Raw genomic sequence first — 16746 nt, 5'->3', positions numbered from 1 at the left:
AAGTGACAGTGAATGCTAACAGGTGTGAATGTGAAGCTCAGCTGGTGCGGATTGGCATGAGATTAAAATTTTGGCTCATGAATACTGCAGCATCTTCAACATTTTGTGTCCATGTCCTCAACAATGATTTACTTTGTCTCTTCTCTCTCTCTCTCTCTGAATACACTTGTTGCGTTTCTTCTCTTTTAGAAGACTCCTCAATGCGCCACCCACTTCACAAGCAGCAGTCACTCCCACTACGCCCCATCATTCCTCTTGTGGCTCGCATTTCTGATCAGAATGCATCTGGAGTGCCTCCAATGACAGTACGTGAGAAGATGAGGTTGGAAAAGTTCCGACAGTTACTGGCAAGTCCCAATACTGAATTAGGTAAGTATGACTACAGACAAAGTAAGCCATGAATCCAATAGAATTCGGGGACTTTCAGTAGGGTATTACGGTGCCATAATAGGTTCAATCTCATGGTTTTAATTTTCCAACTGGGAACTCTGTGTGGTTTGCGAGGTCTCCTATGTCTGCCTAGGTTTCTCTATGGGTGCTTGATTTTTCCTCCCAATATTGCAAACATATGTAGTAGGTTAATTGGTGATTCTAAATTGGCCTACTGAGAGTGAGGGGGTGAGTGAACTCCGCAGTGGACTGGCATGCCATCCAGGGCTGGTTACTGCCTTGCGCCCAGTGCTTTCAAGATAGACTGACTCCCTAGGCTATGTAACTGGATTAAGCATGTTTTAGAATGTTATGTCATGCTTGGTTATAGACTTTTGTGGCTATTTAGTGCATTACCAGCTGAGCCACTCTTCACTGAATTATCTGCTGTGAAACAGTTTGCAAAACAGCCATTGACATTTTTGTTTCATTTTATAACAAAATGCTGATTTATTCACAATACAATTACTTGATTAATAATTGTTATTGTTGCAGTGTCACTTGATTGGTAAGTTTATTAAATGATATGCAGTGTTTATTTGTAGATCTAATTTGACAAATTATTTAGAATACTTGTGCAAGAGAATATTGATTATTTTCATTGCATTTGACTTTCCAAAAATCACCTGTTTTCTGAAATAGTTTGTTCAGAATTGTGTAAATTGCTTATAATAGCAAGTGCTATCAAATAGAAGCTTTTGCTTTCTTTAGAATGCAACACAGGGTGGTTCCTTGCTTTATAAGTTATGTTGTACTTCAACACTTGATCTAATATGCTCAAATATGTATGAGATATAAAATAATCTCTGCACATTATTATTTGCTGTTCTGTAAATGGATGCCTCCTTCTGTCAGAGAAAGACAGTTGATCTGTGTTGATACTTATAAAAAGTGCAACTTAGAGTTGCTAGTTTATTAGCTACTTCTAACTGATAATGATTGACTTGTTTTAGGCCACCGATCATCCTGAATTTAAAAATGCACTGAATTGTCACAAGCATAGAAATTCGGATACATTTTAATATAGTTTAATCCTATAATTTCAGTGGATAAGATATCTTCAGTCTGCAAATGATGCCACTCAGTAATACTTTATTTGGGGAGAAATGGCGCCTTTTCAGCTGCTCTATCTTTAACCAGTTGTGTCTACTTATGGGATAGACATTTTTTGTGGTTTTGATTGTTCTCATTATGTACTAGAAAAAGTTGTACATGACATTCTTGTCAAAAGTGAATGTGTCAAAGATATTTCCTCTGGCAGTTTGATGCTGACTGCTATTCTGTGTTCAAGGTGATATTGGTTGTGCTGTTTTCTAACTTTGTAATAATATGCACAGACATAGCGTGTTTAGGTAACGTGCTGTTACATGTGTATATAGTTTTTTTTTTTGTGTTTTCAAAATAATGTTTTCAGAAGGTGATTTGTTTTTCTGAAAGCACAAGAACAGTATTTTAAAGTATTAAGGAATGACTTAATTGTTTAAATATAAATATAGGTAAAAACTAAATTAAAATGAGCAAATAGGGTAATATGTCACCAGACAAAAAAGATTATTTCTTAGGAATAAGTGTAGACTTTTTCATATTCTGTTTAATTCTGTCAGTAAGTCAGTTTAAATTTCAGATTTAAGACTTTTTAGAGCCTACAAATTAATACAGCAGGAAAGTTCCAGATGATAGGCAACACACAGTAAAAAAAAACTTTAAAGAAAAAGAAATGAAAGAAAAAATATACAACTATCTTAAAGCATTATGGAAACTCGTAGTCTATTATACTGTATCAATGGTTTAATTATAGATAGTCTGGCAATGAAGTAGAGGGTTCAGAGTTGTGGTAGGTGGTGAAACCATTTTCAAGCGACTTTTTCCACTTCCAAATCTGCAGCATGTTGTTTTTTCCGCAACGGATTATTATGAATACCTCACTTTCTTAGTTGTGTGTTGTTTAAAGCACAGTATTGTCAGTATAGTGCATGTTTTATATGTTCATGAGTTAATAATAGAATTGTTATACTTTTATTGGTATTTATGTACTTGTTTTCCTTAATAAACTTATTTCATGAACAATGTAAAACAGTGTCTACTGTTGCTTCATTATTTTACATTTTCCCAGTGCCTGCTTTAGAATCACAAGATAGACTAGAACAAGGTATCCTTGATCTTGGTGTCATAACAGTATGATCAACATTAATTAGTCAGTCTTCATTTTACAAACTATTTTTCATAATAACTTTTATTTTTGCTTATATATTGTATCTTGCAAATATTATCTTAACATTTTAAATAGGCCTGTTGCTTGACATGCTCTCATTGTCTTAGCACAGATATCATGGTGTTTATGCTCATGTAATTGTAATGTTCAACATTCACTCCCAAGCCACACTGCCTGAAAAGAATCATACCTGTATTCAGAGTAAAGGGTCCTATAGATATACAGTATACAGGATGCAGTAACATCAGCTATTTTCTAATAAAAACAGCTTTGAGAGCTGTTGTGCAACTGTGCATTTCACAGGGATGGAGTAACATCAGCTATTTTCTAATAAGAACAGCTTTGAGAGCTGTTGTGCAACTGTGCATTTCACAGTTCATTTAACAGTAACTTATATAACACAAGTTGTACTGGCACAAGAACTATACTGACATACTTAAGAAGTCTGAAGAAAATGATCTGCTTGATAGCTTGTGTGAAGACAGAACTGTCTGCTCTCTGAACTATTAGTAGACAGCTGTTAGCTACAAGCTGAGAATGGGCAATCGTGCGAAGAGGATTACTTGTTTTTTGTATTTTATGCATTGTATTTCCCCCATTTTTGACACCCATTGCATGCCCAACCTACCTGCAAGGGGATCTTCCCTTTTTATTTATTGTAGTTTTTTTTGGTCTTGTTTGGGACTCAAGCCTTGGCGGCTGGGTGGTTGTCTACGCTTTGAAGATATCTTAGTCTGTTTTGTCTTAATGTAATGTAATTTTACAGGTTAAAAATATCAAAGATGTTTTTTGCTAAGAGAACTTCAAATTTGCAAGAAATCATTGAAATAAAAACACAAAGCTCTGCTGTTTATATGCAGCAATTAATAGAAACACCTCTGCTGCTATATTTAAATAAATACATATGTAAAATCTCTTGTTTTCAGTTTGTTTTAACGTGTTTGCCTCAAGGTTTCTAGCAAATCATTAACAGACTACTGTACAATTAGTACTAGCGCTAGTATGGCTTGGCTTGATATTGGGCAGTTACTGTACGTTTATTTACTGACACAGTGAAAAAAATTTAGTCAAAGATGTTGATCAGCTGTAACTTTCACATGCAGTATAGAATTTTTTTTTTTTCACATGAAGTACATGGTTGTGTAACAGGTATTGCCCACAGTGTTGCAGATGAACACAAGAGGGCAGTGGTTTACTTGGTTTTGTCACAAACCTCTGTGGCCACTAATCTTCAAGGTTGCTGTTTAGTTATTTGGAAGTGCTGCTTTGGTTTGTAGACTGGAAGGAGGCCAAGTGAGACTTTTCTCGTAGAAGTAAAGCTTGTTCAGTGTTATCAGTTTCCTTCTTAAGAAGTAATTTGTGTAACATTTAGAGTCAAGGTAAAGTACAGGTTAAAAGTTTTAGAACACCTCAGTTTTTTCAGTTTTTATGCAAATGCACAAATTTTAATGTTTCATGAAATCAAGACATAGAACAAATAACCAATGGCAAAAAAATAAGTCAAGAAATCACCAAATGTACAAAATTGTATTAAAATTTTACATTCATCAAAGTAACCAACATTTGCTGACATAATAGCCAAACTGGGGTGATTTGTCTGATTTAGACTGCCAGTCAATCACTCTGTGCAAGTCATCAATTGTGACTCCAGCAAAAGAACCCCTGACTATCACACTTCCTCCTTTATGTTTGACAGCTGATGTCACAGACTGAGGAACCATCATTTCACCAACTCGAGGGGGTACATACACCCGAAGATTTAAAATTTGGATTCATTGGTCCGTAAGACTTTTTTGAGTCTGCAGTAGTGCACAGCCAGTATTTCAAGGCCCTATTTTGTCCTTTAAAGAATTGCATTCTTACTGTCACTCACCTGCCAAACCTGCAGCACAAAGTCTCCTCTTCACAGAGGATTGATTGCGTTGTGACTTTGGGTCTACCAGATCTCCTCCTATCAGAGTTTCTTCCAGTTTCCAATTGCCTGTGGATTGTATAGGACAGGGGTTGCCAACTCGGGTCCTGGAGGATCACCATGGCTGCAGATTTTCATTCTAACCCTTTTTTTTTTTTTTTTTTATGAGTGCCCTGTTTGTGCTGCTAATTAACTTCTTGTGAATTCATTTTAATTGAATTGCTGTTTTAAGATTTGTTCCCCAGAATTTCTTCATCGTTCCTCTGAATTCCTTTATTTCTTTCCTTAAATGGCGTTGAAATATGAAGCGAGGGAGCCAACAGAAGACCAACTAAGTCAGGGCCTCAAACTCCAACCAATTTCACTTCAGCCAGCTGCTTAATGAGGTGCCAATTCTTGTTGTTAATTAAACTCGTTCTTTATTTCTGTGGCTTGTTGCTACTCTCGTGGTGCATTAGCAGACATTTCTGAAATTGTTGATTTTCTCTTTTCTAATAGCACTGTTAAAATGCTTTGGGGACCTGAGCAGACCAACATTCCTGAGTCCTTCATCGTTATTTATTATCAGATATTGTATGATGGACACCCGTTGTTTTGGCTCATTTTGTATCTCATTATTGTTTGGCTGCTAATTAAAGAAAAAGAAACAATTAAGGGGTCTGAGTCATCAAGAGCAAGTCAAATTAAAATTAGTTCAAAAGAAGTTAATTAGCCACAAAAACAGGTCACTCATTAAGAAAATGGCTGGATTGAAAACCTGCAACCACGTTGGTCGACGTTGGAGTTGGCGACCCCTGGTATAGGACACCACTGTACTCACTGACACTTCGATTTTTTTTTTTTTGCAATTTCTCTAAATGAACGGCCTACATTTCTAAGACTAATAATGCTGTCTCATATTTCACTTGTTAATTGATTTTTTTTGCCATTATCACTGCAATTTACAACTTTCTACAGTGTAATATTGTCCAAATATTATTTCTGCTTTAAGACAAACAGAGGGTTTTTAAGTAATCAGTAGAAGTTTGGACACCTGTGGTAATTGTTTGCTTCAGTTTTACAAGGCTTAATTTACTTTAATTGCTGCAGAACATCTGTAGGTTGTAACCAAATAGTTGTTCTCTGAAGAAGGCCCATTTATAATATTCTGAAATTTAACATTTTTCTATTTTTGCTAATCTAAGCTTTGAACTTAAACCTGTGGCAGTTTACTGCTCAGCTTTTCACCATTTTAGGTTATTCATTGCATTTTAACTGATAAAATTTGAAGAAAAGCTGGATAAACTGAGGTGTTCTGAAACTTCTAACAAGTAGTATAATATTAGTCATGTCTCTAATTGTATTTATGTGGAACATTTACAAGAGTCTGATTGGGATGCACACCTCATATAGACACTCCTTAAATTCATTTAAAACTAATTCTGCGAGCAGCCCCTTCATTCTTGCTTTAGTTTATGAAAGACAGGACAGATGTATGTTGTTTCTTAAATCGATAGATATCTTTAGCCTTTGTAATTCCAGTCATATCACTTTTTCACACAAAATGAATGAGAACTGTGTGCACAGATTTAAAATACACTTTTGTTCTACACTAGAATGAGCTTTTGGAAATCTTTGAAGAATATGTAGACTAGGGATTTTATTAAGACAAGGCTACATTTTCAGAAAAAAATATTCATTATTTTGCGTTTGACTTTCTAGAAACAAATTTACGTGCTTGTACAAGAAGCCTTCAAGAATGTCTACAAACCTGTTTTCTTTCCTGCTAGAATTGTGTTCCAGAATTATTTCAAACATGGTGTTGACTAAACAAAGAGGATAATTTAAAATGGATTACCTTTATATGAACAGAAATAGCCACCACATTAAAGCAGAAAGCTGTATCCTTTGCGGCCCTCTAGGGCCCAGATGGGATACTTATGTTTAAAAGTCTTCTCACATGTGGCAGGATCATAAGTGCCAGACGGTAGTGCTGTAGAGGAGTGATGTGCTTCATTAACATTCAAGGAGGTCAACTACCATCGCAGGAATTGAAATGTACAGCTGTGTTCTTTTAAATCATATACCTGTGATTTTTGTTATACCATTACTTTGGCTTCTAATATAATTTAAATGCCTACCCCTGACAGTGGGAACAAGAATTGTGCATATATGCAGTGTATTTTTATGTGTTACAGAAGAGTTGAGGAAGCACAGCTGGTCTGGTATACCCAAAGAGGTGCGACCTATCACCTGGAGGCTTCTTTCGGTGAGTCACAATTTCAAGTCCTCTCATAAATTTAAATGCAGATCCAGCCTGGCATTGAGATTTCATCATTGTATGAAAACTATGACTCGCATGGTTGAACTTTGCCTGAGGTTTTGCATTATCCACTGTGTCCTATTGAACCTGCCTCCAGTGCCTCATAGAAGCACATGGTGCTTGACCCCCTTTTTTCCATAGTCATTCAGGCCTAGCTTAATTTATTGCAGTTTGGCATCCTTTTTACCACAGAACAAATATATATTTTTTCCTAATCAAAGTTACATTTTTATATTTAAATAGCTGGAGGGAGAGATCCTGTATATACATATAAGATATGTAAAAGAAATGTGATTAGACCCCTTTTGTGTCTTCAGTATTAGTGAAGTTTTACAGGTTCTGATCCTGTGTCTGTTGAACCACAGATGATTTGAACCAACGGATATATCAGGATGCCATTTTAGCAAATCAATCAATTATTCATCTGTTTGCCAATTTATGAAACTTTCTAAATCTATTTTTAGAAGTACAGTAATCAAATATTCAGTTTATATACAGCAACTGTTTTTTTGTTTTTTTTTTGTTTCCCTCACTATCTGTTATACTTCTGCTGTGTCCCGCCTTACAATTAATTTCTTATAGATATTTTTCTTGTTCTCATATTTGTTAGTGTGATATTGTCCATAACTGTTTTTCAGTTATTCAGTAATACTTCAAACACACTTATTCCGGTTTTTGTAGTTGCAGGAATTGGACACATGGTCTTGGAAACATGAAGTACAAGACAGAAACCAATCATGGGTTGGACACCAGTCTATCACAGAGCACACACGTTTACCACATTATAAATATATTGAAACATAATGACAACGAAGACCAGAAAGGCTTAGGGTTTCAGCCTTGATATCCCCATTTAATGTGAGGTCTTGCAAAAGCAAAGATCCAAATAATGAAAGTAAAAGATGTATCTTGTCCAAAAAAGCTTTTGGCGTCCCTGTCTGGGATCTTGAACGATATAGTACTGCTCTCATGTAACCAGATTTATTAAACTTGTGTATCTAGAAAAAAGAGTCATGAAATATGTATACAGTTCTTTCCACACAAAGGTTGGAATTTATAAAATAAAACTTAATGGAAAAATTTGCATATATTTATGGCAACTCCATCTCATCCTTACACAATATTTTTGAGGAAATTGATCAACGACAACACCCTTGATAAAGGAAATGCAGCCAAACTAGCTAAATGACAACTCACAAATATTATAATTCATACAGTTGAGCTTTTATTATGTGTTTTTACGTGACATGTAAAAGCACAAAAGTAATGAATATGATTTACAGACTATTTTAATTCCCTGTGCATTTGCAGTAAGGGACTATTTTGTTTTTTTATGTCAGTTTAGGCTACTTGTCATGTCTAAGGATTAGAAACCAAAGCACAGTAAAAACATGGGTGTGATTAATTCCCTGTATACATAAAGCAGTTTATATACAGCCTCTTTGATCAAAGTTACATCAGTTACATTCTGCAGTAAATTTACCAAAAGTAGCCAGATTTTGTTTAAAAAAGAAAAAAAAAGCAAAAATGCCAAAAAAGAAATAATAATGAATAGTTCTTCTATATTACAGTCAAAGCTATTCATCAGAGCGTCTGTTCTGGCACTGACAACTTTCTGAACTGGATTAAGCATGAGAGAAGGGGCTGCACTGCTGTAATCTTGGGCACTCCTTTTCTCGAAGTTTAATCAATAAAGGCTTTAGGAGAGACAAACGATGTAGTTGGCGTGCTGTGAGGCTTCAGAGCAGCTTGGGCTCAAGTCAATGCAATTGACAAAGTGATAGAAGTGCTGAATGCTAAGGAGTCTGAAATATTACAGTACATTTATGCATACTTCGGTGCAGCTCCATTCACATTTCAGTTCACCACATGGATCTGCAATCCCAATCACAAGCCAGCTCTGAAGTTGTTAACTTAACATATGCAATGTCTGATACAGAGGTACCAACAAGCCTTATTGAATTTTAGAATCAATTGGTTGTTCAAAGATATGTGGTTTATTTATGGAACATGTTCAGAGGTTTAATCAATAAAGGCTGCTTTCAGTGATTTCATTTATCACTTATTTTCCATGCCCCTCCCAGATGTCTGTTCTTTGACCTCTTAAATGTCTTTAAATGTCTTTTTTTAATAGTCTATCATTCATATATTACCCTCATGTCAGTGTTTATTTTATACTTCCCTGGCCCACTTCTGTCTGTTTCTCTATGGAATTAACCCCTTTTACCTAAGAAATTACATCCAGCCTGCCTGAATGACTATTGCCTCATTGCTGTAGTGCCTATAGCTAGGAATGTTACCGTATTAGTTAAAATTTATGATACTCTATACCTTTTCAAATACAGAGGCAAAAACAAAAAAATCATATTCAATGGCTTTTTATCAAAGTACCTCCATTTATTGAAGAAAACAAAGTATAAATATTTAAACAATAATTGTAACAACAGCTTTAAAATATTGGTATATCTATCAAGTATTTATCCAACTATCACTTCAGTAAACATGTATTGGCATTCTTGTGTATAAAATATAATGCAAGGCTTGAATTTTAATGTGGCAGAGATGAGGATCCATACAGTGTGATAACCAATGTGGTGTATAATCGGGTATGGGGAGGGGGTTCAGGATAGGATACCTAGTGTCTTGTCATTGAAAGCACTGAAACACTAAATAAATTTTATTTTGGTATTAACGGATGGACTCCTCATGTCTTAGGCACTGTACACAAGCCAAACAGCCATTTTGTTTATATCTTGAGTCGATATTTACTCGTTACAACTGTTCTTTACACTGACAGTTCTCTAACATCCCACAGTCCTATCTGTGTAACTGTGGATGCGTGTAATTTGCTTCACGGTGCGACCCTGAATTGTATACACAGATTAGAAAATAGACAGACGTTTGGACTGATGGATATCTGTACAAGTGCAAATTGCATTCAAAGAATTAGTACAAAGTCTCCATTCATTTATCAGGACTGTGCAAGAAGCTATTTAAAGCAATTAATCTCGTTCTCTTTTCATCATCTCTTACAAATGCATGACAATACAAAGTAAACGATTACACGTCATTTGATCAGTAACTTTACATCACTCTCAAAATAGGCACAAATCTGTTTTTGAATTAATCCCATAATGGGGTAAAAGTGACAATGTTGCATACGGTGGGTGTTTTTTTAGATAACAAGTATGTGTGCTTCTTGCCTTATACCAAGTGTTACTGAGATAATAATAATACAGCTGTTTTTACTACAAAAAGATAAGTATTGTGTTAGGTTACTGTAAAAAGCAGTCAGACTATTTAACACACGTTACTTTTAATGCGGTATCCTGCTGTTGTCGAGACTATGTTGCTGTTTTCAGCCCTATACATTCATTCAGCAACATAAATTTAGAGATTTCTGAAATACTGAGACAAATTATTTCAGTCGGGAGAAGGAATAATTTGATTGCCTGAACATTTACCTATGGAAATTCATCATGTGGTTGCTTCTACCTGTGACTGCTGGAAGCGTGTCAAAGCAAATGCATGCACAAGCTGACAAGAGTGCAGTGGACTTGCGCAGACTACAAAATCCTTAACAGTAACCTGGTTAAAGTTTTACTTGGCTGCATAATCGAGTTATTCATGGAAAAATCTAAACCACTTTCTCTAACCTAAATAAGTGTTTACATGTCATTTTAGAAATCAGGTTTTTGTTAACAACTGGATTTTTGAAGCACATAGAAATACACTCACTAATTGTCCTATTTCTCTCCCTTGTCATCCTGAGTCATTTCCTATAAATGATTGATCTGTGTGCTCTGTGGTTTCTGTATTCTGCCACATTACAGTGTCCTCTATAATATTTGGGACAAAGGCACATTTTTCCTTGATTTAGCCCTCTGTTCAATTTAAAATTACAAATCTTTAGACATTTCAGATGTGATTAAAGTGCACATTGCAAACTTTCATTTAAGTCACACCATGTAGAAATAATACTTTTTATATATGCCCCCCATACCCCCTTTTGAGACTCTGTAAAGTTTGGGACATAGCAATGGTAGGTATTAAAGCATTCATATTTAGTACTTTGATGCATAACCCTTTCATGCAATGACTGCTTGAAGTCTGTGATTCATTGACATCACTAGGTGCTGAGTATCTTCTCATGTGATGCTCTGCCAAACTTCTAAGGCAGCTATGTTCAGCCCCTGCTTGTTTCAGTTTTTTACCTTTGAAAAACGTCTGTTTTGTCTTAGCAGTATGTTTGGGATTACTATCTTATAAGATGAAGCACTGTCCAATGAGTTTAGAGGCACTTACTGGGCAGATAAAATGTTTCTATGTACCTCAGAATTCATCATGCAACTTCTGTCAACAGATTACATCATCAGTCAAGAAGTGTGCCAGTGCCTGTGACAGCCATATACAGTGGTGCTTGAAAGTTTGTGAACCCTTTAGAGTTTTCTATATTTCTGCATAAATATGACCTAAAACATATTCAAAAAAAAAATTTTCACTCAAGTCCTAAACGTAGATAAAGAGAAACCAGTTAAACAAATGAGACAAAAATATTATACTTGGTCATTTATTTATTAAGGAAAATGATTGAATATCAGGAAAATGATTGAATATTACATATTTGTGAGTGGCAAAAGTATGTGAACCTTTGCTTTCAGTATCTGGTGTGACCCCCCTTTGCAGCAATAACTGCAACTAAACGTTTCTGGTAACTTTTGATCATTCTTGCACACCGGCTTGGAGGAATTTGAGCTCATTCCTCCATACAGAACAGCTTCAACTCTGGGATGTTGGTGGGTTTCCTCACATTACCTTCCACAACATTTCAATTGGATTAAGGTCAGGACTTTGACTTGGCCGTTCCAAAACATTAACTTTATTCTTCTTTAACCATTCTTTGGTAGAACGACTTGTGTGCTTAGGGTCATTGTCTTGCTGCATAACCCACCTTCTCTTGAGATTCAGTTCATGGACAGATGTCCTAACATTTTCCTTTAGAATTCTCTGATATAATTCAGAATTCATTGTTCCATCAATGAAGGCAAGCCATCCTGGCCCAGATGCAGCAAAACAGGCCCAAACCAAGATACTACCACCGCCATGTTTCACAGATGGGATAAGGTTCTTATGCTGGAATGCAGTGTTTTCCTTTCTCCAAACATAACGCTTTTCAGTTAAACCAAAAAGTTCTATTTTGGTCTCATCCGTCCACAAAACATTCTTCCAATAGCCTTCTGGTTTGTCCACGTGATCTTTATTTAGCAAACTGCAGACGAGCAGAAATTTTTTTTTTTTGGAGAGCAGTGGCTTTCTCCTTGCAACCCTGCCATGCAACACCATTGTTTTTCAGTGTTCTCCTGATGGTGGACTCATGAACATGAACATTAGCCAATGTGAGAGAGGCCTTCAGTTGCTTAGAAGTTACCCTGGGGTCTTTTGTGACCTCGCCGATTATTACGCGCCTTGCTCTTGTAGTGATCTTTGTTGGTCAACTATTCCTGTGGAAAATAACAATGGTCTTGAATTTCCTCCATTTGTACACAATCTGTCTGACTGTGGATTGGTGGAGTCCAAACTCTTCAGAGATGGTTTTGTAACCTTTTCCAGCCTGATGAGCATCAACAACTCTTTTTCTGTGGTCCTCAGAAATCTCCTTTGTTCATGCCATGATACACTTCCACAAACATGTGTTGTGAAGAGCAGACTTTGATAGATCCTGTTCTTTAAATAACACAGGGTGCCCACTCAGACCTGATTGTCATCCCATTGATTGAAAACACCGGACTCGAATTTCACCTTCAAACTTACTGCTAATCCTAGAGGTTCACATACTTTTGCCACTCACAAGTATGTAATATTCGATCATTTTCCTCAATAAATAAATGACCAAGTATAATATTTTTGTCTCATTTGTTTAACTGGTTTCTCTTTATCTACTTTTAGGACTTGAGTGAAAATCTGATGATGATTTAGGTCATATTTATGCAGAAATATAGAAAATTCTAAAGGGTTCACAAACTTTCAAGCACCACTGTATGCCCAAGCCATAACACCCCTACCATCATGTTTAACAGATGAGATGGTCTGCTTTGGATCTCGGGCAGTTCCTTTGCATCTCAACACTTTGCTGTTGGTATCGCTCTGATACAGGGTTATCTTTGTCTCATCTATCCACAACACCCGTTTCCAGAATTATGCAGGCTCTTTGGAAAAACTTTTTTGCAAACTGTAATCTGACAATCTTGTTTTTTGTGGCTAACTAGTGGTTTGCATCTTCCAGTGTGGAATCTGTGTTTCTGTTCATGAAATGTTCTGCATAAACTAGACTCACGTCTGTCTTCTGAAGACTTCTGACTTCTGTATCTTTTTTGTTGGACAGACATTTGGAGCTTTTTCTTTGCTATTGTAGGTTTCTTTTGTCATCTGCAGTAGAGGTCTCCTTTGCCTTAGCGGCCCTTTTGCAGATACCGAGCTCACCAGTGCTTTCTTTCTTTCTCTTTCGATATTCCAGACAATTGATTTGTTATTAATTGACACAGCTCATGGCAACTACAGACTCCAAAGGTTGTCTGTAGGTAGAAGCAAGCCTGCACTAATGTATGCAAATCCCCTTCCTTATACGAAAGTTTGCTATGTGCATTTTAATGGCATCTAAATTGCTTGATTTGTAATTTTAAACTGTGGAACAGAAGGGAAAAGGAAAATGTGCCTTTGTCCTGAACATTATGAAGGGCACGGTAACTAACAATAGGGATTGGTGTTCTGCATTGGTTATCTTGCCATTATTTTAAGCCCATGTCACACTACACAACTTTTCCACCAATTTTTTGCATATTTCATTCACGTAGTATGAGCTGCTGGGTCTAAAGTTGTAAGGTTGGGCTTATTTGTTTGCAAGAACTGACAACCAATGAGATATTTGGACCACAAAAACAAAATAGTCTCATCTTACTTATTTTTTTATTTCCTTTCCATACCTCAACACAATTGAAAGAGGGTGATAAAATGGGCTGCCGAGCAGCACATTATTGCCTGTCAGAATGCAGCAAGATTGTGATACTTTGCAAATGTGAACTTGTGCTGGAAAGTTTGCTTGGATTTGAGTAATTTGACATCTCATGTCAATCCTAGTTGTGTAATCCGACATCCTCAGGGTGATGAGACCCAGCAACTGCAGCCATTAGGTTTGACATCCCCTCAGGTTTGGTGAGATTTGTGGAAGATGAAATTTAATGTAAACAAATGTAAAGAATTAAATCTAGGAATTGTAACTGTTAGATTTATATACAGAATGGGAGATTTGAAACTTGAAAGGTAAAGTTCATGGGAAGGACGTAGAAATTGTAGTGGACATTTCATTTTCTACATCCAGATCGTATATAGAAGCAGTTAGTCAGGCAAAAAGCATATTAAGCTGTATAGCACAATATGAAGAGTACAAGTCAATGGTGGTCAAGCTTAAGCTATTGTGACTTGTAGGGGGGTATCTCAAACCTGACACAACTAAACAGACACCAATCCAGAGTGCAAGAGTCTTTTTATTTGCAACAATACCATTACAGTTTCCTTCCAAACCACAGTTTTGTTTTTTTTGGGTTTTTTTTCTCTCTTCCCTTCCTCCACTCATTCCAGACAAGCTTTGTCTGACCAGGAAGTACTTCCGAGTCAGAAAGAACCGCCATAAAGCAAGGCAGTCCTCTCCCTCCAGCACCCCATGGCTATGTCCATGAAACCTAACAGGGCTTCCCTTCAGAACTACACTTCCCGTGTAGCCCTCCTTATCCAAATTAGAGCCATTCCAGAGTAACACTGTTACCTATCAAACTGGTGGAACAGCTTTTCTTCCCTGGCAGTCTCCTCCAGTCCTGACTTTATATCTTTTCCTTGACTAGAAAAGGGAATAGGAACCATCCCTGCTGAGATATGCATCTATATGTGTTGTCTTTCCATAATGTAAGGGAGCATTGTCCATCCCAGTCAGAGTGCCATTTCATCTTATATTTTTTCATATCCTAATACTCAGCTGCAGCTCCAAGTAATGTGAAACAGAAGCTGAGACCATGTTTAACTTTTGGGGTCTAATAGATAATTACAAGATGAAAATAAAGAACAATTATGTCACAGAAAAATTAAGTTGTACTCCAAAGTTTGAAAAAAAAATATTGAGAGAGAAAAGACACAGTGAGCCAAATTATTTCTAGATTACATTTCAGATACTAACCAAGAGCCACTGGAATAGTACTTGACATGTTTACTCCTCTTGTTTGAAGGTTTCCTGGTACTTAAAATAGTCATATTAAAATCTATCCTGTTTTTGCTTGTTTCAGGGTTATTTGCCTGCCAACATGGAGAGAAGAGAAATCGTCCTGAAGCGGAAACGTGATGAGTACTTTGGTTTTATTGAACAGTACTATAAATCTAGAAGTGAAGAGCAGCATCAAGACACATACCGACAGGTGTGATTTATATAATGTTTATGGAATTTTTTTTCTCCGTCTCTTTTTACTTTAATATTTTTATATAACCTGGAGTGGAGAACCACTTCAAGGAACAATTGTATAATTTTATTAGATCAATGTTGCTTTTTAAAAGTGATACTTGGACTTGACATTTTGCAATATTTCTCCTTTAAAGCAATTACTGGGAAGTTCTGCTATAGATGAAATAAATGTATTTTCCTATTTCAGTGAAACACTTTACTTGATACTACAGAGTCAGTCACAACAAAGACTTTTTTTTTTTTCTTTCTTTCATATTACCCCCATTTAAAACTGTTGTATTAGTGTCAAAGGAATACTACACCCAAAAAATATTTTTTTTGTGTTACTTACCAATGTAGTTGTAAGCTGTGGTCAAGAAAAAATTTTAATCTCAAATTTTCTTGAGGAAATTGTATTTAGAAGATTCAAGCTCAACTAAACTCTGCAGTGGCTGGTTATGGACAATAGCAAAAAAAGTGAAAAATGTCAATGGGGGGGAAAAGAAATTATCAAATTAATATTTCATAATCCATTTGTTTAGTAACCATTCATGTAGTCAAAATATCCTGATAACTCTGCATTGAATTTCATCTAGAAAAGCATACATACCACAATACTGTGTGTTTGAATTGAAGACCGGGTTCTTGACCAGAATAATGAAGAGAGGCAGATCTTCAATTCAAATGAAAATTATCATGGGAATTATGCCTATCCTACTGGAATACATTTCAGAGTTTTCAGTAAGTAATTGTTAATAATACTTTAGAAAAAAATGCGCACATTTTGACTATACAAATGGATAACAGACATGTGGATTATGCAACACAAGGTACGAGTGAATTTTTTTATTTTCCCCATTGAAATTTTACACATTGTTTTTTGTTGTACAGAACTGCTCACTGCAGGGTTCTGTTGAATTTGAATCTTCAATATGTATTTTCTCCACAAAAACATGAGAGTAAAAATTTTTCTCCCCAACCACTACAAAGTACATAGGGGTAAATAACATTTCAAAAAAGAATAATTTTTAGGTGAAGCATTCCTTTAAATGTGGCATAAAGTGGGGTAACAAAGCAGATCTTCACCTTGTCTGTGTCTGCCGTAACATGTAATATCAGGTCTAATCAAAAAAGGTTTGCCATTATTGTAGTCTCCAATTCAAGTTACAATAGTATTGAAACAGTGGTGATCTCTATACACCGGCAGTAGGAAAGAAAACTCCATTAAATAAATGGTTTGTTAGGTATTGTAACTGAAGGTCTTGCTGTTAATTGGTGCTGAGAAAAGTTAGTTGTTAGTTAAAAAGTTGATGGAATTTTTCATCAGTAATAATTTGTAAACAAAATGTTGAAAAAATATTAAATAGCTCCATGCAATGAAGAGTTTATGTTCTAATAACCCTGAGTGA

General features: G+C 35.9%; 1 protein-coding gene across 1 annotated transcript in view; it reads left to right on the top strand.

The window, feature by feature from the left end:
* The window catches only part of tbc1d22b (TBC1 domain family, member 22B), a 69106-nt gene that overhangs the window by 24202 nt on the left and 28158 nt on the right, over positions 1–16746 (top strand). Inside the window, exons 4-6 of the mRNA XM_039749294.1 lie at positions 190–369; positions 6731–6801; positions 15186–15314. Of these exons, the coding sequence (XP_039605228.1) occupies positions 190–369; positions 6731–6801; positions 15186–15314 (380 nt within the window). The remainder of the gene's footprint in view (positions 1–189; positions 370–6730; positions 6802–15185; positions 15315–16746) is intronic.

The sequence above is a fragment of the Polypterus senegalus genome, chromosome 3 (genome assembly GCF_016835505.1).
Source record: "Polypterus senegalus isolate Bchr_013 chromosome 3, ASM1683550v1, whole genome shotgun sequence".
Taxonomy (NCBI): Eukaryota; Metazoa; Chordata; class Cladistia; order Polypteriformes; family Polypteridae; genus Polypterus; species Polypterus senegalus.
The sequence above is the reverse complement of the archived record's forward strand: the minus strand, read 5'-3'. Positions and strand labels throughout refer to the sequence as shown.